This window comes from Xiphias gladius, chromosome 19, assembly GCF_016859285.1.
Source record: "Xiphias gladius isolate SHS-SW01 ecotype Sanya breed wild chromosome 19, ASM1685928v1, whole genome shotgun sequence".
Classification (NCBI taxonomy): Eukaryota; Metazoa; Chordata; class Actinopteri; order Istiophoriformes; family Xiphiidae; genus Xiphias; species Xiphias gladius.
In genome coordinates, this window is record NC_053418.1 from 4,444,791 (window position 1) to 4,470,532 (window position 25,742).

General features: G+C 42.2%; 2 protein-coding genes and 1 non-coding gene across 5 annotated transcripts in view; 1 reads left to right on the forward strand and 2 right to left on the reverse strand.

Moving 5' to 3' along the window:
• Positions 1 to 773: 773 nt before the first annotated feature.
• Positions 774 to 12,170, forward strand: LOC120805590 (cilia- and flagella-associated protein 157-like). The gene is made up of 9 exons (XM_040155957.1): positions 774 to 963; positions 3,236 to 3,507; positions 4,209 to 4,362; positions 4,840 to 5,107; positions 5,977 to 6,098; positions 6,929 to 7,079; positions 8,687 to 8,847; positions 10,183 to 10,329; positions 11,019 to 12,170. The coding sequence occupies exons 1-9, from the start codon at positions 809 to 811 to the stop codon at positions 11,137 to 11,139; spliced, it is 1,551 nt and encodes a 516-aa protein (XP_040011891.1). The 5' UTR covers positions 774 to 808; the 3' UTR covers positions 11,140 to 12,170.
• On the reverse strand, positions 6,812 to 6,883 carry trnac-gca. Its single transcript has one exon. It is a non-coding gene; the product is annotated as a tRNA-Cys (tRNA).
• Positions 12,171 to 13,110: 940 nt separating the features above from the next.
• The window catches only part of kank1a (KN motif and ankyrin repeat domains 1a), a 69,785-nt gene continuing 57,153 nt past the window's right edge, over positions 13,111 to 25,742 (reverse strand). For 2 of the 3 annotated variants that reach the window (XM_040154237.1, XM_040154238.1), the window contains exons 5-12: positions 22,082 to 22,190; positions 21,526 to 21,753; positions 20,822 to 20,909; positions 19,695 to 19,914; positions 16,816 to 16,958; positions 15,414 to 15,614; positions 14,355 to 14,453; positions 13,111 to 14,124 (exon numbers count right to left, since the gene is read on the reverse strand). In XM_040154237.1, the coding sequence (XP_040010171.1) occupies positions 14,062 to 14,124; positions 14,355 to 14,453; positions 15,414 to 15,614; positions 16,816 to 16,958; positions 19,695 to 19,914; positions 20,822 to 20,909; positions 21,526 to 21,753; positions 22,082 to 22,190 (1,151 nt within the window). In that variant the 3' untranslated portion in view covers positions 13,111 to 14,061. The remainder of the gene's footprint in view (positions 14,125 to 14,354; positions 14,454 to 15,413; positions 15,615 to 16,815; positions 16,959 to 19,694; positions 19,915 to 20,821; positions 20,910 to 21,525; positions 21,754 to 22,081; positions 22,191 to 25,742) is intronic. The other variant, XM_040154239.1, reaches the window with a different exon arrangement.

Here is a 25,742-nt window from a genome sequence, read left to right on the forward strand (position 1 = left end):
TTGGCTAAATATTGTCGATGCAATAGCATGAGCAGTACTTTAATGTACTTTTATTTTAATTGGTGATATAGTTTTTGGTAGTTTAATCTATCAGAATCTATTATTTAGAATAAAAAGGAAATACTCAAGTAAAGTACAGGTAGCCTACATCAAAATTGTACTTAAGTACATTACTTGAGTCCATGTACTAATTTACTTCCTAACGCTGAAAGATGTAAGGCTTGAGGAGAGGATTATGTTGGCTATTTTGAGAAAAGAAAAATGAGCAGACATTCAATATTTTTACACAAATGCAACCAAGAAATGAGGTTACCAACAAGCCTTTAAACTGTATCCTATTCAACAATAGTTTGTTAGTGTGTAATTTTGTAGGATTTATTATATTGTGTTTTACCATCTATTATCAGCAATTTTCATTTTTGGGAAAAAAATCAGATTCGTTTAACCTAATTTTTCAATCTGGCCAAATTTGAGTATGCCTATATAACTATCAGGTTTCGCAGGATTAAAATTAATGAGAGCATATTAATCACTTTTAAAAATATGGTCAAAAACACCGATAACAAACAGTAGATTAAACACCATAACTTTAACACATATTTGCACAAGTCTGTATTTGTTTTAATGACTGATAAAAGTAAGAATACCCGATCATTATCACATTTTTGTCCTCTCGCAGCTCAAACTACCCGTGTAAAAATCAACTTTTCGAAGAGTCCCTGAAGGCAGCATTGCCTAGCAACAACGTGTGTAGTTTAGCCTCTCCGCTGGCTCTCGGCGTAAACTTTAGCAAAGTTTCTCTGACACGATGCCGAAAAAGAAGGATAAGAAAAGCGGTGAAAAACAAGACGAAGACAAGAAAACAGCGAAAAAGGAGAAGCCTGTGGATAAAAATGGTTCTGACGACAAAGAGAAGGTTTTGTACCTGACTCAAATACGATATTTGAACGAGCAGCTGGAGAGGTAACGTTACGTTAAGGCAGACGCTCTTCTTTTTTGTTTGGGAAAATAAATCACACATTTATTCACAGAATGATGTGACATGTTTATCCATGTAAATGATCCATGTAAATACATAAATTGCAGATAGCGGATAAACCTGTTATAACCTTGTTTTCCAAAATAAAAAAAACTTCACTTCAGCGCAACCTTAACGTCATTTGCGCAGTTATGTTAGCTTGTCTTTTGTTAGCCAGGCTATCACTTTAAATGTAGCTAGACCCTAGCTATAACACAAAACGCAGTTAAAGCTATTAATACTTTTTTTTAATGTTAAAACACAGACTGAGATGTTCACCTGCTCCCCGTTACAGTCACGGACGGATTGTGAGACACTGGGCCCCTGGGCACGTAAACCTAAAAGGGCCCCCCACCCTTCTTATATAGGATGAGACACCCAGGCTGAAAGAGACAGATACTAGTTTGTAGTAGTTATTCATCTATTATGGTTGTTTTGTTCCTTTTTGTAGTCGTTTTATGTCTATTTGTAGTCATTTTGCATCTCACTGCCGTAGTTTTTCTTCTCTTGTGGTAGTTTTTTGTGTCGTGGTGGTCATTTTTGTGTCTTTGGGGTTTCGGTCTTTGTAGTTTGCCTCTTTTTGCTGTCATTTCATTTTTCTTTGTAGTTCTTTCAGTCTCTTAGTGGCCATTTGGTGGCTCTGTTGTTCTTTTGTGTCTCTTTGTGGTCGATTTGTGTCTCTTGATAGTTACTTTGCATCTTTGTGGCATTTTTTTTGTTTCTTGGTAATTGCTTTGCATCTCTTTGTGGCTGTGGCTCTATGGTCTTGTTGTGTGTCTGTGGTCCTTTTGTGCATCTTTGTTGTGGTATTGTGTCCTTTTAGACATTTTGTGTCTCTAGGTAGTTGTTTCGCCTCTATTCTTGGGTCTTTAGCCTCTTTTTGTTGTCACTTTATATCTCTTTGTAGTTATTCAGTCTCTTTGTGGCCATTGTGTGTCTCTTTGTTGTGTCTCTTTCAGTGACATTTTGCAGCTGAAGCCCAGGGGCCTGATCTTAAGCCTGATGCTGGGTCAGTCCATTCAGAAATCCATCCATGGGGACAGTATATATATTCAATATTCAGTAATTTAATAGTTCTGTTTCTGGTTTTTGACGGAAATGTGGCCCATTAAGACTACATGTTAACCAGCAGTCACTTCCAAGCCATTTCCAAGCTGCTGCTCTGCACTGCTAAAATCCTGATCATATAACCGTGATGTCGTCTGACAAAACCACCATACACATAAGTTAAAGACAACGGCTGTGCTGTGACTTTGGCTATATTTACTTATAAAATGATCAGTTCGAGAGAGAGTTAGAAGCTCATTCACGTCTGTGCCAGCTGCCGTCAATTGAATGAGACACATATAGAGGTGTTCCTGTGGAGGGAAAGCCTGACCTCACGCTCGCGGCTCAATACCGGCGGCTCTCTTCTACGGAAAGCAAAGCTAAGGTTTGTCCAAAAAGTCGTTTGATTTGTTGCTGGGTGCTTCTGTGAAGAAAAGTCCCTAAAGGGATGGCGAAAGTCAGTAAATCTAGCTACAAAGGCGCTAAGTTGGCAACACTGCTTGTGAACGCCCCCCTGATGAAAGAATGGATACCGTTTGCACCGATTAATTTTGAAAGAAAATGTCAAAAAAAATCAGTGGTTCCAGCTTCTCTATTGTGAGAATTTGCTGCCTTTCTTGCTTTCATATAATTTTAAACTGGATATTTTTGGGTTCTGGGCTTTCTAACTTTCCAAAACCACACACAGTGAGGTTCAGACCAGTGCTGAACTTCAGTGCAGCTCCATCAGAACACACCACACAACTCGAACCCCTTACCCTAACATCATACTCTATTCATCACAAGAGGTGGTTTAGTTTCTGTTGTTTGGATAAAACCATGTAACCATGGTCTCACAATTTTATGACATTACGTCAATAATCAACAGATTCACCTATAACAAAATTAATCAATGGATCATGTATCTACTTTTTGTTTCAGCAACACTGCAAACCAGCTTTTTCAGAATTCAATGGAATGCACTTAAAATTTTGAAGACATCTAGCTGTTGTTCCTACTGAGGTTAAATGCACATACTGTAAGTCACTTTGAACGAAAACATCTGCCAAATGACTGCAACCTGATGTAATACCATCAGCTATCAACCTACTCCCGATGCAGTATGTACTACAAGAATCATTAAAGACTTTGTCCTTAATCGTTAACCCATGTTCCCACTTCCTCCTCCAGATATCAGCTGAAATGTGAGGAACTAGTGAGGCAGAAGAAGGACGAAAACTCTCAGTACAGTGCACTGGAGAAAGAGAAAAAGGACATTGTCGAGTATCTGAAACGCACCCTGTTGGAGAAGGAGGACGAGGTGGAGGAGCTGTCAGAGCGCCTGGAGACTCAGCAGCAGACTGCCAATAAGGACAGAGATGCCCTGCTGCTGCATTACAGCCAGCTGAGGCAAGGCCTTCAAGACCGGATAAAAGAACTCACAGAGGAGAACAGGACACTTGGTGAGACTGAACGTTTCCGTGGGTTAAACCAGGGTTGAGTTCAGCTCTTACTGTAGCATGTTGGGGGTCCGTGATTAGATGTTCTTCCACGTCAAACTGAGAATATTATTTAATCGACTGAATAATACTGGGTTTAAAGCAAAAAATGTTTGTCACACAGTATGAAACTTTCACACAATTTTACCCTCTTGGAAATGAATACATTAATTTATGCCTCTCAGATAGCTAATACAGCACATGTCAAATGTAAACAATTCTTTTACACAGTAACAGGCTAATTCACACCTCTAGCCCAAAATCTATTATGACATCTTAGTAGACAGAAATAAAACAAGATCCACTCTGGATTGGAATTTGGTATTTTGATATGGAAATTTAAGGCAATACAAATGGACACAAGATAACAACTTGAGAAGTTGTTACCTTTTTCTTTTTAATCTTACTGGACTTGTAAAATCAATTATATAACTTACAACATATATTATAACTACGGTGAGTTCACTCATCATAAAAACAAATACGCTGACTTGCTTAGGAACCCTAATGCTTCATTTTACACAAATGGCTGCAGAAACAAAATCACTGGTCAAGTTAAACCTCGGTGAGCAAAGCCGATGAGCAAAAGATTTGTAGAAAGCACCTGTAATGAAAGACTGGACTCTTAGTGTATTATAGACTCCTCACATCTCTCCTCCTTCCAGCGGCGAGGCTGGCTAGTCTGGAGGAGTTTCAGAGGCAGAAGGACAAACTGATGTCCGACAAGGAGTCTCTGGAGAAGCAGCTGGAGATCCAGAAGGAGGAGCACAAAGCTGACGTCCACAGCCTAGAGATGAAAGCACTGCTGGAAAAGAAGAGGTTGGGTCTGTGCTACTGACATCCATCTGTGGCTGTAGTAATGATAGCCTGTAACTACAGCCTATCTTATAGCCGTGGAAAAAAATTGGAGCCCGACTGATATATCGGTCAGCCGATTTTATCAGCCGATATTGGCCTATCAAGGATATATCCGTATTGGCGCATATGTGGTCCGATATCTGCCGATATGAAAACTTTTTTTTTCCCAGAACATAATGCAGAAAAAGATGCTTGGGGTAATTTAGAACTGGTGTCATTGCATAGTTATATGGCACTAGTATTAATGCCCTGGCAATCATTTGAATTTAACTGTAAAAGGGTTAAATGACCAACAATCCACACAAGGCTTCAGTTGGTGTTAATAGTATCTAAAATACATACTTAAATTATTCAGCCGTGCCTGTGAGCCAAGATCATTATTGAAAATATCCTTTAGGTTCACCTGTCTCTCTCAATTCTCCCGTTCCCTGACAAAAGAGTGGAGAAGGAGATGGAGAGCAATGTGGCGGCCATGGCGGCAGAGGTGCAGCACCTGGTGGAGCAGAAGGTTCCCGAGACGACCAGGGTGGCCCTTCAGGAGAACACTGAGCTTAAGGCTCGGTTCAGCCGCCTGTCGGAGCAGGCTGGGGCCCTGATGAAGGAGAACTTGGCCCTGCAGGAGCGCAAGAGTCAACTCAGCGTGGACGTGGGCATCCTGGAGCAAATGCTCAGCGAGCTGTCCCGCGAGAGCTGCGTCCGCAAGAAGGTAAGAGGAAGAGGATAATAAGCAATAAATGGTCTTTAAGCTACAGATGTCTATCTATTCATTACTTGGGCCCAGTGTATGAGCGTCTATAATGAGTGTTACAGTTGCAGAATAGATAAAAACTTATGATCTTTGCATACATGAGCTGCAATTAACGACCATTTAATTGTAAGAGCTATTCGACTAATGTATCAATATTGGTTTATCTGTATTATATATAAACAATACTTTATTATCGTAATGTGTGTTTTTGAAAGTTTCGTGCTATTTTTCCAAATTCTGGGGTTAAATAAAAGAAAACAAAAATGCATTTCAACTTGGTGCTATGACACAGAAATGGTGATGTTTCCATGTGGACCAATTCATATCTTTTAGACACATTATTTAATACACCACAGTACATCCTGAATGTACTGTGAATGAGGAATCCAAGGCAGAAAGCAGCAAATTGTCCCAGAGACAAGTGGAGTCTTTAAGAATTGTTGTTTCAGTTGCTCTAGAACGACTTTCTGTCCAACACCTTGTGCAGAAGCAAAATTGTGCAGAGGCAAAAAAGCGATATCAGAGTGTCACGGAAAAATTGCCATGACATTAGCTGAGCGTATTCATGGTTCCCAAGGAAGCTATAATATATGCTAGGAGATAATTGTTAGTCTGAAAGTTTTGTGGTAGGTAAACAGCTCTCAAACCTGCTTTACTTACCTTTCCCTTTCATCATTTATTAGAATTTCTCTCTCTTTTCTTCGTCCCCACCAGATGAACATTAACATTAATTTTGTTTCTCCTGGGCCTGATTTTCAATATTAAAAAAAAACCCAGAAACTATTCACTAGTATTCACACTAGCGTTCAACATCGTCTCTCCATCAGGTGGTTGAGCAGCTGACAGAGAAGTGTCAGCAGCTGCAGGCGGAGCTGAAGGTCTGCAGGCAGGAGCATCAGCAGCTTCAGACCGAGCACAAGGGCGTCCTGGCCGAGATGGAGGCCCTCAGGTCAGAGTAGAAATGAATGACAATTTGCTCTGTAACTGCTGGATGTGTAAATAAGCATCAAACTTCATTCCTTTACTCGCCAAGATCCGTCTCCGGTGGTGGAAAGCAACACCAATTTTAACTCTGGTCTTGCTTCTATTTTTAATCACTTTTCTTCTACTGAATTTAGCATGCTAACCAGCTAGCCCCGGTCCGCCCGGCCCGTCTCATCACTTTGTGATAGTGAGTCACTGTAGCGTCCTGGCTGCCCTGAAGAAGTAGCTCTGCTCAGAGGGCGTATTCTGACCTTTTGTCTTGTAAACGCAACGATGGCTGAAGCTCTCGGCAAGTGACCATCACCACCATCTGCTCCCGGCAAGAAGCCACATTCAGAGGCAGAGGAAGCTTACAAATAGCACCTTTAACAATAAAGTGCTTCACAGAGAAATGAAATTATGGGATTGTTTGATTGATAATTATAGACAAATAAAAAAACAAAAAAAGACAGACAATGTTAAACAGAGCGGTTTCATGTCATATGAACCAAAATTTGTCTGGACAGCGTTAGAGGATGAAAGGTCTTAACTTGGCCGTGCTGGTGTTATACTCCACCAGACACACTAGCTTCACTGAGAATACTGACAGTAGACACGCAGCCCAGTACAGATCAACAATGAGGACTGATGAAATAAAACCTTAATAACATCTGTAGCGAAATAGCATAAATCAGCTTCAGGGGGCATCCGGACTTGAACCGGAGACCTCTTGATCTGCAGTCAAATGCTCTACCACTGAGCTATACCCCCACAGGCTGATAACAGTACCACTGTCACCGTTGTGTCTATTTTTAGACAAGACCGGGCCTCACTGTCTGAACAGCACAGTAAAAACAGAGCCAAGGTGAGCCGGCTGGAGGCAGAGTTACAGGAGGAGAGGAGGAGGAGGAGCAGGATGAAGAGCATCATGCGGGAAGCAGCCGACACTCTCAGACAAGCCCTGATGGTAAAGCAACAGCCCCGACCCTAAACACCCCACATCAGGAACATCAGGCCACACGCACATTCAAGGGAAGGTCCTCAAGTAACCTCACTGGAGCAATTTTAACTTAAGGACAATTTAACAATGATAATTATAATAATAATAATAACTTTTTTTGTAAAGCACATTTCATACAAAGATTGCAGCTCAACATATCCTACATGCAAACGACAGAGTCAGAAGACCAAGAGAAAGTAAAATAAAAGACCAATAAAAACAGAAAAAAAAAAATTCAACAACAAAAGGCCGATAAAACCAGTGTATGTGGATAAATCTATAAAAGCTTGTTAAATGAAGACGCTGGTTTACAGCAAGGAAAGGGACTGATAAAATGCCAGGTTGTACAAATGTTCTTTTAGCTTTGTAAAACTAGCTACCGACCTACAGGCCTCTCTGATATGTCTGGGTAAAAAATACCATAATGTTGTGGCATAGTTTACAAAAATAAAAATTAACATGTTAAACTGTCTGCAATGTAAGTTGGTCCCAATGCGTTAAAACCTTTAAAAAAAAAATAGGTCAAAGTGCAGAGCCAGTGCAGAGAAGTTTTAGTCTGGCGGCTGAATTCTGGATGAGTTGCAGCCTCTCGATCTTATTTTTAGGGAGACCCGTAAAAAGAACATTCAAATAGTCAAGTCGACAACTGACAGAGGCATTAATTAATTTTAATTAATTTAAGACTGATTATGGGATTAAATCACTAAATTATTTTGTTTGGTTTGCTGTGTTGTGCTGCTGAGACAATCAGGAACGTTAACAAAAGGGAGGTCTTTGCTTCGGCAACACCAAAAGTAAAAATCCGCACTGGGAGAGGAAAGCACGGCATTCAGCCATCAACACACCTTTATTTATTAGTGAAAAACCAAGTGGAAATTCTTTGAAACGAATACATACGACATTGTTTGTCGGCTGTAAAAACGGGCAGGTTAAATGTTCTTATCAGTAAGAAGTTTATCCAGGTCAGCTAATTAGCCTTGCTGACCTTTTAATTAAACAAAATTAAAACCTAGCTGACCTCCTGCACTCGTGCATTAAAATAACCTCTCCGACTCGCCGCTGCAACTTCACAAACATCTGTTCGGTACATCTGTATTAGGATGAGATCGTGCCGATGCAGTGCACGCACCGTGTACCATATCATCAAAAGCAGCCAACTGCTGAGGAATACACTCTCAAGCATTTCCACCGCCAAGTTAATTGACTGCTGCTCGTTTAAATGGAAAGAGGGTATGAAACACAGAATAGGCATCACGGCCTCACAGACACTCACGTGTATATTGATCTTTGCTGATCGTACATCACCGAGAGGAATCTCACGACAACTCACCCTAGTGACATTTGAAAAATCTCCACGTTGAGTTGTTGCCTGCCAATTGAAGTTATATCATGTCATGGCAAAGCGGAATGTTTGCACCACTGTGGATGAAGTAGGCTAATGAACGATACATGCCATTTAGCGGCACAACAGTAACGTGAAAACCGGGTTATTTGGCCCCACGCTGTACCGTTTATCTCAGCCGATGAGATGGTTTTCGTGCCTTCAAGCTTGACGCCGGCTCTGCACCCTGCAGGAGGCCCCTACCGAGCAGCAGGGCTCGGAGGCGGACTTCGGCGCCGTCCGGTGGAAGCAGCTGATGCAGAGGCTGCTGGTGGTCCTGGACAGACCCGCAGTCGCCAACTCCACCGCTGAGAAACTGGATGAGCCGCAGACCTCTGGCCCTGCAGCAGCCAGGTAATAACAATCGCCCTCTCATTGGATAATGTCTGTTGTTGTACGTACCCGCCACAATTTTTTTGCTTTTTTCCCACGGGCGGTGAATGGCTCTGTGATCTGTATGTGCGCCACATAGTGAGACTATACAACACTACAAAGGCAGAATGAACTAAATACTGAAGCAGGGGAGTTGAGGAAAAAAAAGGGTGTAAAGTTCTCAGGTTGGACGGCAAACTGTAAAACAGACAGAAAGGTGGTAATGGTTTTATTTTATGAACCAACATCATACCAAAAAACAAAAAACAAAATGCAGATGACGACTCTGCTTCTGGATAATCTTCTGCAGCATCTACCAACAAAATGTGTTCTCTCAGCTTTTTAATCCTTTTGTTTTTTTAAAGAAAATTAAGTTTAGTTTGATTATTGTTTACATCCCATAGCTTAAGAGTCAAGTGTTTCATTTGGCGGCTAAGTTTCTATCTGTCTGACTGCTGTTAATATTTGTATCGAGATAAATTTAATACATCTATTTACACTTTAATACGTTAAAGGTAGTTTAACTGCCAAATCCCATGAAATTCACTGGAGTCAGAAGAGGCTATTTCACAAGCTAGGCTTCACTGCTTCAGCTGTGCAGTGCCTGTCTGACTATGGCAGCGAGTGCGGTAAGCGCGGCGACGAGCCCTAGAGAGGAGCGGAGTGACTACGCCGTCAAGGTACAGTCACTGCAGGTTTAGCTAGTTCAGCAGAAAATGTTTCCCCCAAGGCCCGACAGATATCTGCTCCGGATTCGAGGCGCTGCTGCCAGAAAAGCCAGAAATACCTACAACTGATGACTGGCTCGAGGTTATTTATGATATCTGTAAAATGGAAAGAATAGCTTTCTCCATTAGGCTACAACAATGGGACAAGTTTGTGAAAATATGGGAAAGTTGGATTTCTTACATTACACCTGTACATGCATCATTCGTTTAATGTAAATGTCATTTTTCCCCCATCTTTTATTAAGTGAATGAACATTATGAAGGCACAGCCAACCATTCTGATTCATTATTAAGTTCTTTTTCAATACCTTTTACTTGTTAATTTATTTCATTGGTTCTTAGTTGCTTCTATATTATATATTGTTGCTCGACCTTATGATCCTCTGTCACTACTGTTTGAACCACGGGCAGGGACAGTCAAGGCTTCTCACCCTTAATACACTGACTACATTGTTTCTGTGTGTCTGGGTCTGTCCCAGTAAAAAGTCACTAAATAATAAGCTTGACGGGAGAAGCTGTGGGAGAAGTTTTGATGAGGACAAAGAAAGAAAACTCTGGCTAATCGTCTCTGTGTCTTGTGTCTTCACAGAGCTGAGACTCTGGATCCAGCTTTGAGCTTCCAGTTTCAGCTGGCCCGCTACAGGCCGGGAGATCTGGGCCTCGTACCCCCTCCTGCACCGAAACACAAACGCATTCTCCCCGGGGCGGGATCCGGGTCCATTCTGCCACTGCACAGGTTTGTCTGGATCTCAAAATTCACCTACTGAGTCTGCAGTGGGCAGCGCTGTGAGTGGAAGTCCGGTTTAATGTGGTGTATTTATTTTCACATACAAATTTAAAATAACGAGTACAAATAAAAATGAAGCCTTGATGGTTTACACGGGAGCCTACAGCTAAAAGTCGAGAGGGCTTGGTGTACAAACAACTGAAATAACTTTATAACTATATATATATATATATATATATATATATATATATATATATATATATATATGCAACAAATATTTTTTTACTACTAATAACTAATAAATAACTACTAATAAACTTTAATTTAATTTCAGTTTCCTCAAAAACACTAATGGAAACAGAAAAAGAAGTGGGAGCAGGTTCTATAGAAAAGAATATCATATTTATTTTTTTACAAACTATATATATATATTATATTTTTTAGAGAAAAAAAACCCCTAAAACTCATCATTCATTCTTATTTTAAATCAATAGAGGCTATCATTTTGATATTTAAGGGTTTCAGTCACCAACTACTGGATAGAAATGTAACAAAATTGGTCATTTTCACTCATTTTGCAGAAACAGGTAACATTTCCATTGTAGACGGTGATTTCAGTTTGTTGTTTCGGAAATACACTCATTTAAAATCGCTTTGATTGTTCATGTTATGTATCTTTCTTCTGTTCTTTCTCCCAGGAAACCGTCCAGTCAGCGGACGGCCAGCTCCACGAACGTGACCGATTCTGCCGTCAGACTTTTGCCCTCCAGACGCTCAGTCACCAAACTCAAAGGACAGTTACTAAAACTCAGTTCCTAAAACACTATCAACGTTTCATGTTACAGAAAAAAAAGTTATCTCTCTAAAATGCCACGTGATAACTCCGTTTGCAAAGCGATCGTGACTTCCTGACATTTCTACATAAGAAAACAGATAACTGACAATACTTGTGGCTCTACTGCGATAACGTGACGAGCAGGCGACACACGAACCTGCTCCGTCCTCTGAACGCAACCTTGAACATACGGAGAAACTTCATTGTGTGAAATCGGTGAACGCGTCGTCTTGCAGCCCGAGTTCATTTCTTACTCCTGCTTCATCAGGATGATGAAGGCAACATGTGCCAAATCCACGACTCAGACTTATTGATAAAAGATTTATTAATAAAAATGTCAACCTCCCGTCAACCACCACTTGGTTAGGATGGGTACTTTTCCTTCAGCTCAAAAGTAAGTTTTCCTGGGGCTGCAACTAACAGTTATTCTCATTATTGATTCATCTGATGATTTATTTTCTCAATCTTAATCTTTTGTTTTATAAAACATCAGAAAACTGTGATAAACACGCATCACGATATTCGAAAGTACCTGGTGACGTCATCAAACGTCTTGTTTTTTTTGGGTCCAACCAATCATCCAAAAATATTAAAGTTACTACGTTCAACAGCAGGAAAGAAAAACAGAAAACTATCACATTTTAAAAGATTTTTGCTTGAAAAGTGACTGAAACGATTACTTGATTATGATTGATTAATAGTTGGCGATTCATTTTCTTTTGATCAATTGATCAACTTATCAATGGATATATATTGTGGAATATTACTTCATCCTGGACTATTCAATTTACAAAGATGAAATTCTTAATGTTGTTTCAGGTCATTCTGGTTTTTTCTTCTTCCTGTGCTTCAAGTTTGTGTCTCGGGCATTTTTACACTTTTTGTCTCTGGGTGAAAAACAATATTTTGTATTGTTCCATTATTGACTGTCATTGCTTCTGATCAACACTATGATGAATGTACACGTGGGAGTATGTTTTCATAAAATGCTCTGTGTGTTTCTTTATCTTAAATAATAAATTTGATGCAAATAAATCTGCGGATGTTTTTTTTTCTTTTTTCATTTCTGTTTTTGGAATCCGGCACCTTTTTGTTTTGCAGTCTTGTGCGGTAGTTTTGGGAACTTTTTGCTACGTGTTTAACATTAACATGTTGTCTTAGAATTAAAATATTTTATTAAATGTATTTAATAGCGTCTTTTCATCTAATGCACAGGGACAGAGAGCCATTTAGAAAACTCAGCAGTCCCAGCACAGACTGAAGACTGAAGATAAAGCCTATAAAAGTTTTTCCATCAGTCTGCAGTTAGAAAGAAAAAACTGGCCTGCTTCCACAGAAGATAACACAACTGAAAAAACACTAGTAATCCGGTTGTTTAGTCTGGTATGAGTAACAATATCAAAGTGTAGAAATAAAGTCCTGCATTCAAAATCTTATGGGAAAAAGTAAACAAAAGTACAAATACTTATTATGCAGAATCGGCCATTTCAGCACAATGTATATTAGATTGCTGCATTTTAATTAGTGATGCATTCATATGTACGTGTGTGGGGCTAATTTTAATGACTTTGTGTACTGGTGGGAAGCCTGTGAATCCCCACCACTGGGGATCAACAGAGTTTTATCTTAATTTATAAAAAAAATACATCAACATTGATTATATTTTGTAATATTCTGAATCTGCAAAGTTATCAGATAAATGTAACACAGTAAAAAGTACTGTAGTAGCCTCTGAAGTGCGGTGGAGTAGAAGTGTAAAGCAGCAGATTATAGAAAATACTCAAGCAAAGTACAAGTAGCTCAAAATACGTATTTAAGTGCAGTAATTGAGTAAATGTACTTAGTTACCTTCCACCACTGTCCTCAATTCAGTTTAATTTCCCTTCAAAATAAATGTTTACTTACCCAAAGTTTGTGGGTCATCAATGAAGATGAGACGCGGGTTTATAGTCTTTAATCGATGTTTATTGTTATATGGCAAAGTCTCAGGCACTTCAATTCTCATTTGAAGATGAAAGTCAGTACCTTGATGAATACTAGAGCAGGACAGACGGCTTATATTACACATGAGAGACGGAGAGAGAGAAACTGGACACGAAGACAATAAGGAGAATGACTAAACTCTAATGACCGTATGTACAATGAAATACATATATCTGCATTAAAAACTATATTTTGATAAATATATAACTTCATGGATTGTTAAGTAGTAATAGGAAATATTCAAAATACTGTGATTCTTCTTTTTAAATAGATACAAAGGATTTGTATAAAAGTACAGTTTCTCCAGTCTAGGTCACGTCTATTCACTGATGCATTCGTCCGAGCTGGGCGCACGTGTGTGAGACCGGGACGTCGAGGCGAGCAATATATACAGGAAATATTTCCTCTAACATGTGGGTGGATCATTCTCCATCTGTCTACTCTGATGCGCTCACAAAAAAAAACAAACAAAGTTTTGGTGCTCTTGAATGATCAACATTGAGCTTTTGAAATTAAAAAAATGGTCAAATTTGCGAGAAAAAAAAAAACTAAACACAAAATAAATGGAAAGAAGGAAAAAAAAAATTGCATTTAGAAATCGAATGTGTGTCCATGTTGGTCTGAACTCCAGTGGGTTGCTGATTATTGGAGGCATTTCAGCCTGAATCTGATGGGACTTGAGGCGCCAGCTGGTTACATTCATATTCAAAGGGCACTTTGGGCTCGTCGTGGAGGCGAGAGGCGTGCACATAAATTAAAAAAAAAAAAAAAAAAAAATCAAATAAAAATACTTCCAGAAATCTCATTGGTTGGTTGATTGGTACGTCGGTGCTCGGGATGAAGTCCCTCATCCAGCTGTGGGTAAGGCATCGTTCAGCGTGGACCGATAGCAGCGCAGGGTTTCCGGGCAGAGTCCGGGGCCTCTAATCAAACATGCTTCTCCGGGTGGGACTGGGTGACGTCTTCCTGCCGAGCCGGGGGGTTCCCTAGGAGTCACAGAAGTCGTACACAAAACGCACATTTGAATGGTCCGGGATGAGAGTCGAGATGCAAGCAGACATGAACTAAGGGGGTTTAAAGGGTTTTCTGGGGAGTTTTTCCTCATCTGAATCCAGGGTCTAGGGACAGAGGGTGCTGTATGTGTTGTAAAGCCCCGTGAGGCAAATCTGTGATTCATGATTGGGGGATAAATAAATAAAATCCACTAGACGCTTACCGGCGACTGGGCTTTGGAGAAGTTGACATGTGCATAGAGCAACACTGCAATGTCCTTGTGTCCTGCTTCCAGAGCTATGGACAGGGCATTACTCTCGTCCTGGGGGGGGGGGGCAAAGGAAGTCAACAGGGACAAAGAGACGAAAAGAGGAGAAGCAAAGATTCAAAGTTAGAAAAGCCGAAAAATAAAAGCCGCTGGATAGAAATCGATCGGCCTATGTCCACTATTAAATCTTACTCGACAACATGACAAACAGTCTTTCTGAATTCATACAAATATGCAAGTTTAGTTTTTAATTAGAGGCAAACGAAGCAACGACCTCCTCAACCCACTCACTCACATGCCAACTAGGATCTCATCGGTGCACTGGTGCGTTTCCGCTTTGCTTATTATTTACATACACATAATAACAGCTACCCCCCCCCCCTAAAAAAAACATAACAATTCAAAGCACAGACTGTCATACCCATAAAACTGAACTTTTGACTCTTAATATAATTGGAGGCCTTAATGTTCGCTGAATAAAATCACGCTTTTAAGACCGATTAACAATCTGAAGATACCACTGACAACTTTGTGATTTCAAATTATACATATTCCTTAACAACCGTTACCCCAGAGGGAGATTTGATGAGCCGCCGTGCAGGCAGCGGCGTACGTGAACGACTACAGTAAAACATTGTACAAGAATCGACGCGAACACCCGCGAAAAAGGAAAATGCTTTATCGTGAACGACGATAAATCAATTATCAAAACATTCGCAGATTAATTTTCTTTCAATAGATTAAGTCCTGCTGCTGGGATCAGTGATTTCCGTGCTCAAGTTTGTTTAACCGGGCTCTGAACAGAAGGCGGCACGGTTAGGTTTGGCCTGGCTGGTGGTCCCGGACCTGTGGAGGGATGCTTTGATTACGCAGCCACAGACGTTACACTTCCCATGCTGACTACTCTACAGCTTCTTTCACTGTCTGATACAGAAAGTCAGGAATATCAACCTAAAAAAACCAAAAAGCTGAATGTTAAAAGCCCAAGTTAGTTTCCCCTCTCGAGCTACTCACGCTGTCGCTGAGCGTGGCGTCGCAGCCGGGCTGACCCAGCAGCAGCTTGACGATCTCCACGTGGCCGTGCTCGCTGGCGCACATCAGCGCCGTGGAGCCCTCGTCGTCCTGGATGTTGACGTCGGCCCCGTGAGCCAGCAGGGCCCGAACCATGTCCATCCTGCCGTGGCTGACCGCCAGCATCAGCCCCGTCTGACCCGCCTGAAACAGGGACAACAGCACGTTGAGGGGGACCGGTTTCACAGTCTAACACCCGCGTCTTCTTCGAGTTCGCTCCTTTAGAGTTGAGATTACAGTCGGGCGAGTTGATGCACGCGTTCATTTTCTCGACTGGTTGTTCGGTCTGTATCATAACATAGTGAAAAATGTCCATTATCACTTCCCAGAGCCCGCGATGACATTCTCAGATTGATTGTTTTTTTCAGACCAACTCTCCAGAACCCAAAGATATTCAGTTTACTGTCACGTAAGACAAAGAGAGGCTTCAAACCTTCACATGTGAGGAGCTGGAACCAGAGAATGTTTGCCTGATAAATGTCTGAGACCATCAATCCACTATCAAAACAGCTGCCCGATCATCAATCAGTCTAATGACTGATTGTTTTAGTCCTCAAGTGATTATTTGTGTGAGTTATTCATCGAGTGAAAATGTCCCTGATTCCACTTTCACAAATGTGAGGATCTGGTGCTTTTCTCCGTTTTAGATCATTGTGAATTTAATATTTTGAGGTTTTGGACTTTCGGTCGGACAAAACAAGCGGTTTTAAGGTGATACCCTGAGATCTGGGAAACTGCGATGGGCCTTTTCTGCCGTTTTTGACATTTTATAATTAATCAAGAAATGACTTGATAATGAAAACAATAATTAGCTGCAGCCGTGAATTATGCATCATTTTTCCCCACCACGTGGCCACCTATCAGAGAGTGCCTTACCAAAACCTAAAAAGATGCAAGGCTTCCTTCTAAATCTCATAACGTAAACGTCAGCACCCAGACAATAAAAACTAGGCTGCCCCGTGAAAGCTGCATCTCTACGGTGCTGACAAACTACCAAACAAACTACCTTAAAAAAAAAAGTAGTTGCACGTCTTTACCACTTGGTGTCACCAAAATACAATTCTTCCTACTACAGGGTAAACGTCCATCTGATATTAAACTCTCTGCCACAAACTTCAACTGAGGCTCTCTGGCAGACAGAAAAAGCTCGCTACAAGCTTTTTAAATAACCTTTAATAACGCTGGTACGTCAGTCAACGACACTCTGCCCCACCGTGTTAGCATTAACCGTCATATCGCGGCTCGCTGAGGCCTAAACCGTGGCGTGGTGGCTGTTGCTGCCCTGCCGCCGCCTTTTGACCTTTGACCCCCACCCCCCCACACCCCCCGACCTCCGGTCACTGACCTGGCTGGCCCGGGCGTTGACGTCGCCCTTGCTGAAGAGTTCCTCCACAATGCGCATGTCCTTGGGAGTCTCCACGGCCGCCAGCGCTGCGAGCATGATGGGTGTGTATCCCGCCTTGTTCTGCTGGTTCACGTTACACACATCTGAAACACGCACACACACACACACACACACACACACACACACACACACACACACGTTTAAAGCGCTCCGAAGGACCGTATACTTTTTCATCATGGGTGGTCTCAGTGGGAATTACACCCTCGTACGTTCTGACTCTGCCTTGGGATTGACTTGTCACTGTCGCTGCCTGTCAGTCAACACAACAGCATATGGGGACTGGTGTCAGGTCTGCGATGCCCCAGTCGATCACTCCTCCTCCCCCCCCTCACAAAATTTAAATAAAAAGTCCCGGGACCACGACGCACTGCCTGAGCTTATCCTTTACACCTTTTGCTTTTAAGACCAGAAGCCTCGCAAAGAGACGGGACATCAGGGCCTGGATGGAAGGGAGGCGGGTGGCTGCCCCGCTGCTGGGGGGGGTCTACGGAACTGGGACGGTGTGAGGACAAAAGGCTACAATGGGGGCAGGGGGGTGGATATGCTGTCACAGGGCACAAGGACACAAAAGGCCGAGGAGACAAAGGGCCTTTAGAGCAGCGAGTGGCCGGGACCTCATCACAGTCTATTGAGCCTTCAGAGAGGTGGCTGCATGGATGCATCAAGGAGGAACACATGTCGCATTAAAAAACAAGTTTCTTCTCTTCCCATCTGGCTTTTGTGTTGTGCAGCCGACCACACATGTGCGTCAGAGTGTCCGTTTTCCCTCTCTCTTCTCTTTTTCCGGGCTCTGAGTGAGCCGTGCAAATATCAAATCTAATCTCAGTTGAAGAATTTGTAAAGCCCAGAAGCTGTAACTGACGCCGCTTGCCGTTCAAGGTTTCCTGTCCACAGTCTCACAGACCCGTCTTTTTTGCCCTAAATGCCTCTCTGGGCTGCAGAGTTGTGTTTTGATTTGTCTTTTTGTTGTTGTTGCCGTTTACCAATCGAACTAGGACAATTTGGCAACAAGGACGATTCTCTTCACCTTTTTCTTCCTCGGTTTTCACTCCCTTTATTTTCAGGCTTTTAGCAGAGTCAGTACTTTTCTTAGCCGGGCAAACTTGTTATTTTCAGGATGAATTGGGCTCTTTAGAAAGATGACACGAAAGTTTTTTATGAAAAAAAATAAATTCTGGCCGACTGATTTGAATTTTTCTTGCCTGTTGCCCACAGCTTTTCAGCACACAATTAATTTCTTCTTAACATTCAATAGATCAGTGTCATAGATCAGCGTCACAGTAATACAATACAAAAAAAAAAAAAAGGAAAAGCTTTTGATAACGTAAAAAAACAACAACAACAAAATAAAAAGGTATTGATGAATTTGTTGATCCGTTAAGATGACTTTTTTGGCATTTTTGCCTTAATTTGAAAGTCTTAGGTAATAGACAGACAGGAAATGCAAGGAAAGAGAGCGAGAAGGGTACGACATGCAACAAATGCTCCCTGCTGGAGTCGAACCGGGGACATTTTGGTCACGTTGTCACAAGTGAAACAACGGCTTTAAAACAACAATAAAAATGTGAACACTGAACAGCTTTGATTAGATTGTTACATTCACTTGTACTGTACGCATATACTTAAATACACACACACACACACACACCATCGCACCTAGATGTCAATATGAACACAATCATGTACAACACATTCAGACACACACACACACACACACACACACACACACACACGGTCGGTTTAATCCGTCCGGCTGTTTTTATGCTGATTCTGTTTTATCGAGTTATTGGTCTGGATGTTTTTACCCACGATTCAAAAGCCCAAAACAGGGACGGAGGCGGCAAATTAGCTTCCGCTAGCAGATTTATGGATGTTCTCCGCCATTTACAGTGGTACAGTTCATTAACCGATTGTGGCATCATGTGTATGACGCCAGTATGTTTAGATTTGACTAGTAGTTGTTTAGTTGTCCCCTCGAGAGGAGGGAGCAGAGTAAAATTGCAATAATCGCCCATCTGGATCAGGGATCAGAGACAAGAGGGGGAAGAAGCAAAGAGGAAATCGGTGTCGACACATCCTTTTAAGTTTCCGAGTTGCTGTCGGCTTCCTGCAGTAAATCTCTTGTTCGAGAGGAAGGTAGGGATGAGGAGAAACTGGAGGAGGAGGAGAAGGCGAGCGCCGAGGAGAGCGGAGAGTTAAGGAATACAAAAGCTTCTGGTTTTCTACTGAGGTAGGTCAGGGAGTAAAACCGAGGCTTGGCTGCATTTTAAGCAAAACAAAGATAATCCCAGGGTTTGGCTGGATTAGGAAAGCCCTTGAGAAACTGGTCAACAGGGATTCCTTTCAGCCAATTTCCACAAACCAACACAAACAGGAAAAAACAATACATAGATGCTCCGCAAAAGATTTTAAAATTATGCTTTCAGCTCCACGCAAGCAAACATTCGTCTATGCTTTACTGCAACATGAAGATTGAAGAACGCTTTCATAAACTAAACTTTTTTTTTTTCCCCCCCTCCACACAGATGAGATTGTTTCGCCATCTGCTGTTTCCAGGGTCATGACTCAACTCTTAATCTCAACATTTAAGCCAACATGGACAACAATGCCTTAAAGCGCTCAAAAAAAATTCCGTGACTAATGGGCAGACTCCGTCTCCGGAGCAAGGTTGTGTCGCACGATTAAAACCTGCTAAATGGACTTTGTGTTGAGTTTCTCTTGTCAACTGCAGTTTCCAGGGCCGAGAATGAACTTTTACAATTCTGCCCCCATCCGAGCTCGTTGCCTTTCTTATTCCAGAGACGTCCCGCGGCTCTCACCTGCATCCAGCAGCTTCTTCACCACCTGGAAGTTGGAGTGCGACACGCTGTAGTGCAGCGCCGTGTTCCCGTTGCCGTCGGCCATGTTGACGATGTGGCGCAGCACGGCCGGCGAGGTGGCCCCGAAGGCCCCCAGGTAGTCCTCCACCATGGCCGCCAACGCCGCCTTCTGGCTGGACACACGGAACCACTCGTGTTGCACCGTGTTCAGACAGGCTCTCTTAAAAAAAAACAACAAAAAATTAAGAATTATCACAGGTAAATACGTGTTTTAATCAAAGTAATGATAAACTTTTTGTATAGAACCTTTCATAAATACAATGCAGCTCAAAGATCTTCACATCATTGTATATACTGTACATAAAGCACTTTTAGTGTAACAGGTTCATACATGCTGAAAGCTGAACTCAAATTTTTAACCTTTAATCCCCTAATACTTGAAAAATAAAAGTCTATTTCTTCTTTAAAATAGTGTCCAGTGCAGTAGCTGAAGTGGGTATTTTGAGAAACACAGAATCTCTAAATTCAATGAAAACATCAGTACGAGCCAGTCGCCGCACAAGTTAAGAGCCTTTGTTGGTGATTATTACCGCAAACGCAGACCTGGATTTTGTCAGATTTAAGTCAGAAAAATGAGCACTCGAGCCTTGAGTTCTGAGAGACTTGAATACCCTGGGACTTGGCCCGAAAGCAAAAATGTCGAGGTTTTGACTCGGTGAAAAAAAAAAACCCAGGACAACAAAAAATTAACAAGACAGGCGACGGGCAGTCCTTGGATAGCGCGGCAGCTCGAATTTTAGAATACTAGGCCTCTGCACTGAAGGACTTGGTCTCAGGGATGTAATGTAATGGAGCTGTCACCGCTCAGAGACCTGAGTCTCGAGCCTCGAATTACCCGAGACTTAAAAACAGCTGTGGCTGTTACAGAGCGATAGTCTGGTGATGGAAGCTTTTTAAATAGAAAATATGTTAAAACACCAGTTTGGATCTGGGACTTTCAACTTTCTACAAGATCTCTATCCCTTGTTGTCAGCGCACAGAGATGCCTTCAAATACGGCTTCGGGCAGCGCGAACTGCCGCAGATGTTTAGTATAGACGGGACAAGGGAAGGAAGCAGGCTCCTCACCAGATCTTTACTGCTCACAGCCTTCGAGTCGCTGAGGTGGCTTTTGAGAGCGTTGCACGCCGCCAGCATCTTCTCACTTAGCTCATACCTTAGGGAAGAGGACCATTAAAGTTCAAATAACTTCAATCCCATCTGCTGCATTTAGTTAGCTCCTTATCGAATAAGTCTCCCGTGTTACCAAATTTCAAATAATTACACCCCACAATAATGTGAAAAGAAAAAATAAAGAAGTTTAACAGCGACTGGTTTCATCAGATCGTGTAGAGATTATTTTAACTTGCTTAGTCACTGCATGAATTAATGCTGATTATTATTCAGCTGGTTATTTACTGTGTCTCAGGTGAGTCTGAAGACAAATTTCCACCACTGGTTGGACAAAGTTTTATAATCAATCAATCAGTCAATCAATCAATCAATAAAAGAGGCAGCACGGCTCCTGCTACCTCTCTCGTCCCAGGTGCGTGCTAATCCTATACCCAGCTGTGTGAACATGTCATGCCGAATCTGTACCTAACAATTTCATAGAAATCAAAGCAAAGCAATGAACCAGCAAAAGAAAGCTCTCTCAAAATAAATATCTAGGATAAATCAGACACTTTCTGATCACTTGCATAATGAAGACCGTGTCGCTTTAGACGTCACATGTCTCTCTCAGGACCATTATTCACATACGGCAGCTTTGAACGTCATTTTCACGAACCCACCTCTCTCGTGTCTCCTGCTTCTCTGAACTTTCCTCCTCATCCTTCTTATCCACATCCTCGGCTCCCTCGGGCTGGAACTCCTCCCTGGTTCTCCTTCCCTCCACCTTCTTGTACTCCTCCTTTCCTCCGCACCCCTTCTCCTCATCCTCTTCCTCCTCCTCCTCCTCGTCCGACCCAGAGGAGCTGCTGTCCTCCGAGCTGGAGTCGTCGCTGGACGTCGTCTCATACCTGGGCCACACGGGGGCGACAAGAAGGCACGGAAACGTGAAGACTCAGGTGCCGGGACGCGGCTCAGATTTCGCGACTTTTGCATGCAACGCGCTCCCCGGTGGACGTTAACGAGCCCAGGTGTGAGAGAGGGAAGAACATCGACACAACAGCCTCGTAAATGTAAAACAACAGCGCCTTTAACCTCGGCCGGGACACGTGACAAAACCGTCATGCTAAAATCATCTAACAGGCCTCTTAAAATTCAGTGTGAAAGTCAGTGTGGTTAAATATTCATGATGGTGATTAGCTCCGACGGAGGAGCCGGTGAACATATTTTCCAGCTCACCCTCCGTTCACCCCGACAAACTGCAGGTTCTTCTTGGTGCCGTTAGAGTCGGGTCGGCCGTCTTTCTTCTTCATGATGGATTTCAGGGTGTTCTGGCTGCATGGCTGCCCTGAGGGGAGAAAAAAAGTGAAACACAGCAGGGTCATTCAGACGAAAAACACCCATCACGCTGCAGATGATCACAAGGGGCCGACGTCACAGTAAATGTGACATTTACCTGGAGTTTATGGATCATTAAAGTAAGACAGTAAGAGGCAGCAACTGCTTTTCAAACAGCTGCCGGTTTAGTTAAATCCTACATGTAAAATGCATCTTTTTTCCCCGTCCTGGCTTATTTTTCTTCTCTTTTCCTGCGTTTTGTTTTTTTTTCTCTCACATTTTCTTAGATTTTTTAATGAAATTCTCCTTCCTCAGGTTTCGGTTTATTCACATGACTGCAATATAACTGCAAAAATGGTACAACATGTCAGACTCTCTCAGGGATAGAACGATAGAGTCCACCGTTGTCCCCGGTACTTACACAGTCTACCGACCTCATCAAGACAGACATTCAGATATTAGAAAATAAAGTCATACAAAAAACAACCGTGAGATCTTTTCAATAACGCACAAAGTCTCAGACACATTAAAGGGATCATCATAAAAGACAGTGCTTGTTTGACATAGTTCAAGATGTATTAAAGGGTAGTTTATAAAGACGTTCTATTGGGAAATAGTATCTAGCAGCCACTGTTGACCCTTTGAGTTAAAGGCTGGAGAGACCGACTTGTAGGAGGTGATTTTAGGAGATAGCTTATCCCCTTTGCACTCTTCTGCTGCAACATTAAGCAGGATCCTGCAGTTAACAGCGACACAACTTAACGAACAAGCCCGGTCACTAGAGCCTGAACGGTCCACGAAAGTCCTCTGACATGATCAAGAGCTCTGGCGGAGGGGAAAGTAACCACTAAGTGTCCGTCTCGTGTTCTTTCCACAGCGATCTGTCCGCGAGGCGCTGGAAGTCGCCCCAAACCCTGAAGTATCTCAGTCATTTTAAGTACAGGCCTTGAAAACCAAAGTACGGGCAGAGAGCGCCAGAACACTCAGCACATCTGCCAGGACTTGCCCCGACGGAGGGGCCTCTGCTGCTGCTCCGGGGGACAACTGAGAGAGAGCGATTTTGTGTGTGTGTGTGTGTGTGTGTGGCGACATGTATGCAGTTGCATTTGTTGACACTGGCGTGCGTAAGCTCAGCAGCAACGGAGTCCTTCAGCAGGTTTCCGTGCTTTGACAGGTGGGAGCGTTAGCAGCGCGAGGAGCTGGTCAGGGCGAATCCAGGCTGATAATGATGATGATGATGATGATGATGTCTGTGTCCAATGTTTTGCCTCTTGCCCGGTTTATATATGAAACGTGTGTGAAATCCACGCAGATGATGGCATTCGGGCACCTTTTGAGGGCAATACTGTGGGGCCCTGTACTCCCGAAACAAGAATAGCCTTGAACATCTGCTGCCATCTCTAGACCAACTGTAATATTATCACTTCACCACAGAAGAAAGTTATCAATTTTCTGTTTAGAGAATGTATTTTTAGCCACCAAACCACAGCCTTTACACACACACTGACACAGGCTCCAGCTCAGTCACAGTTTTTCATTTTTCGGTTCTGTCCACTGGATTTAAAAAACAAATACAACAAATCTTCATTTCTGAAACAAGGCTTCTGTTTGTTAGCTAAGGAGAGACTTGTCTGAGCTCACTTCCTACCTCCCATCCTCTGCTTGACCATAGGGTTGAACTGTATATTTTTGCAGCTTCTCAGTTGGACACTGTATATCATGGAGCTCTAAGATTTATAACAAATAGTCGGGCTCTCACGCTTCACCGTTCTTTGTACACCCGGGTCGGCTGGTCCTCTTTAACCTCCTGTAGGTTAAAGCACTGGATTATATTTGTCTATTCAGCCTCATTCTCGGGTTACAACCACCTTATCTTGCTCTATACGTTCATTAGGCAAAAACGCATAAAGGTCTATGCTCTTCCTTCGAAGGACTCATATTTAGTGGTTTAACGGTTCCTAAAATTCCCACACTGACTTAGGTAAAAGAGCTTTTGTGTGTGCTGCACCGTGTGCAACTTGATTTAAAATTGCAGAACGTGGTTCCTCTTTGGGAAAGGACATTACCACTGCATAATCTGCCCCGCTTCTCAACTCACTTTCGAACCCGATGTGTTAGTCCCATTGAGTTGTGTTCTTTGAGATTGGTCTTAGTCAGTATAATTCACGTATTTTCCCCTCAAGATTTCCTAAAACAACCAAATCTTTATTTAAAGTTGGTCTTCAAGATGTAACATTTAATATGACTGTACGAAAAATCTCATGCGTGGTTTACAATGCAGCGTGCTTTTCACTCCGATATCACGCTGTATTCTTGAGATACAGTTTTGAGTTATGGGTTTTTTTGCTGTTTGTCTACTCATTGATTTGCTGCCTATCTTGGCCAGAACACTCTTGAAAAAGAATTTTTTTATGATGAATGCCATTTTTCTGGTTAAATAAAGGTTAAATTAAAATAACAAAAAGGAAAGAAAAAACAATGACAGATTTTACGATAACGCAGCAGGAAAAAAAATCCTCCTAAAAGCACAGACGAGGCAACCAAGGAGTTTATTATGGCCAAAAAGTGGCCATAATAAACATCCATCATCTGATCTAAATCCAATTGATCATGTGTTTCACTTCTGAAAACCAGACAGAGCAAAAAAAAAAAAGTAGAAATTGCTGCAGTACAGGCCTGGCAGAGCATCAGCGCGGTAGATACTGAGCGGCATGTTTCCCCTTAATTGATTATACTTGATGGAGGAAGTCCCTGACTTCTGTAATTTTATAATGTATCTGTCTTACTGTGATGTGATTATGGTGCATGGGCTGTGGTACTTGGGACACTGGCTCTGGCAACTCCGGCCCTTGTATCCATTACCCGCTAGATGTGTAAAACCCCGCTGAACCAGCTATTCAATAACAAATGTACACCTTTTCTACGACGACTATACACTGTGTGTGTACGCCTCATGTCTTTGTCTATTGTGACTCTAATGAAGACACTCTGGTGTCGAAACGTTGGCCTGTTTGCAATATTAAAAGGCTGCAAATCAGTGTCTTGGTCCTTTTTTTCCGTGCGGTGTCTGCTCATGTTTGTGAGTCGAATAGGTCAGAATTCGAGGGCAAATATCAAATAGATGATGACTTTGTGTCAGTTTCTTAACTTGTCCAATCATTCTCCGCCCTCTGAAATCGGTTGGACTGTGCACAAAAACGGCTACAAAATTTATACACTGTTCATCGGATGTTGACATAAAAACCCTCAACTTAAACTGAGTCAGTATTTCAAACATTTTTACAAGTGCGTAAGCATAAATCCAACACAATCAGAAGCATGTCACTGTCATTCTAGGGCACTCTCTTCAGTATTTCTGCCAGAAGCTGTGACAGACAGGTGCTTTGTTTAATTGATATTTGTCATCGATACATACGGTGGCAGGCAGAGGTGGATTCAGTTGTTTGGACCAGATGACAAAAAAAAAAAGGGGGGGCTGAAAGCGAGACAAATAAACTCAATTTGGGCAGAAAGCTATAGTATTGTATTTTAAACCCCCCTACAGGTGGACTATCACATTTTA

Coding starts and splice junctions, on each gene's coding strand:
- LOC120805590 (XM_040155957.1), top strand. CDS start 809: ATGCCGAAAAAGAAGGATAAGAAAAGCGGTGAAAAACAAGACGAAGAC. Junction 7,080..8,686: donor CTCTCAGACAAGCCCTGATG/GTAAAGCAACAG, acceptor TGCACCCTGCAG/GAGGCCCCTACCGAGCAGCA. Junction 8,848..10,182: donor TCTGGCCCTGCAGCAGCCAG/GTAATAACAATC, acceptor GTGTCTTCACAG/AGCTGAGACTCTGGATCCAG.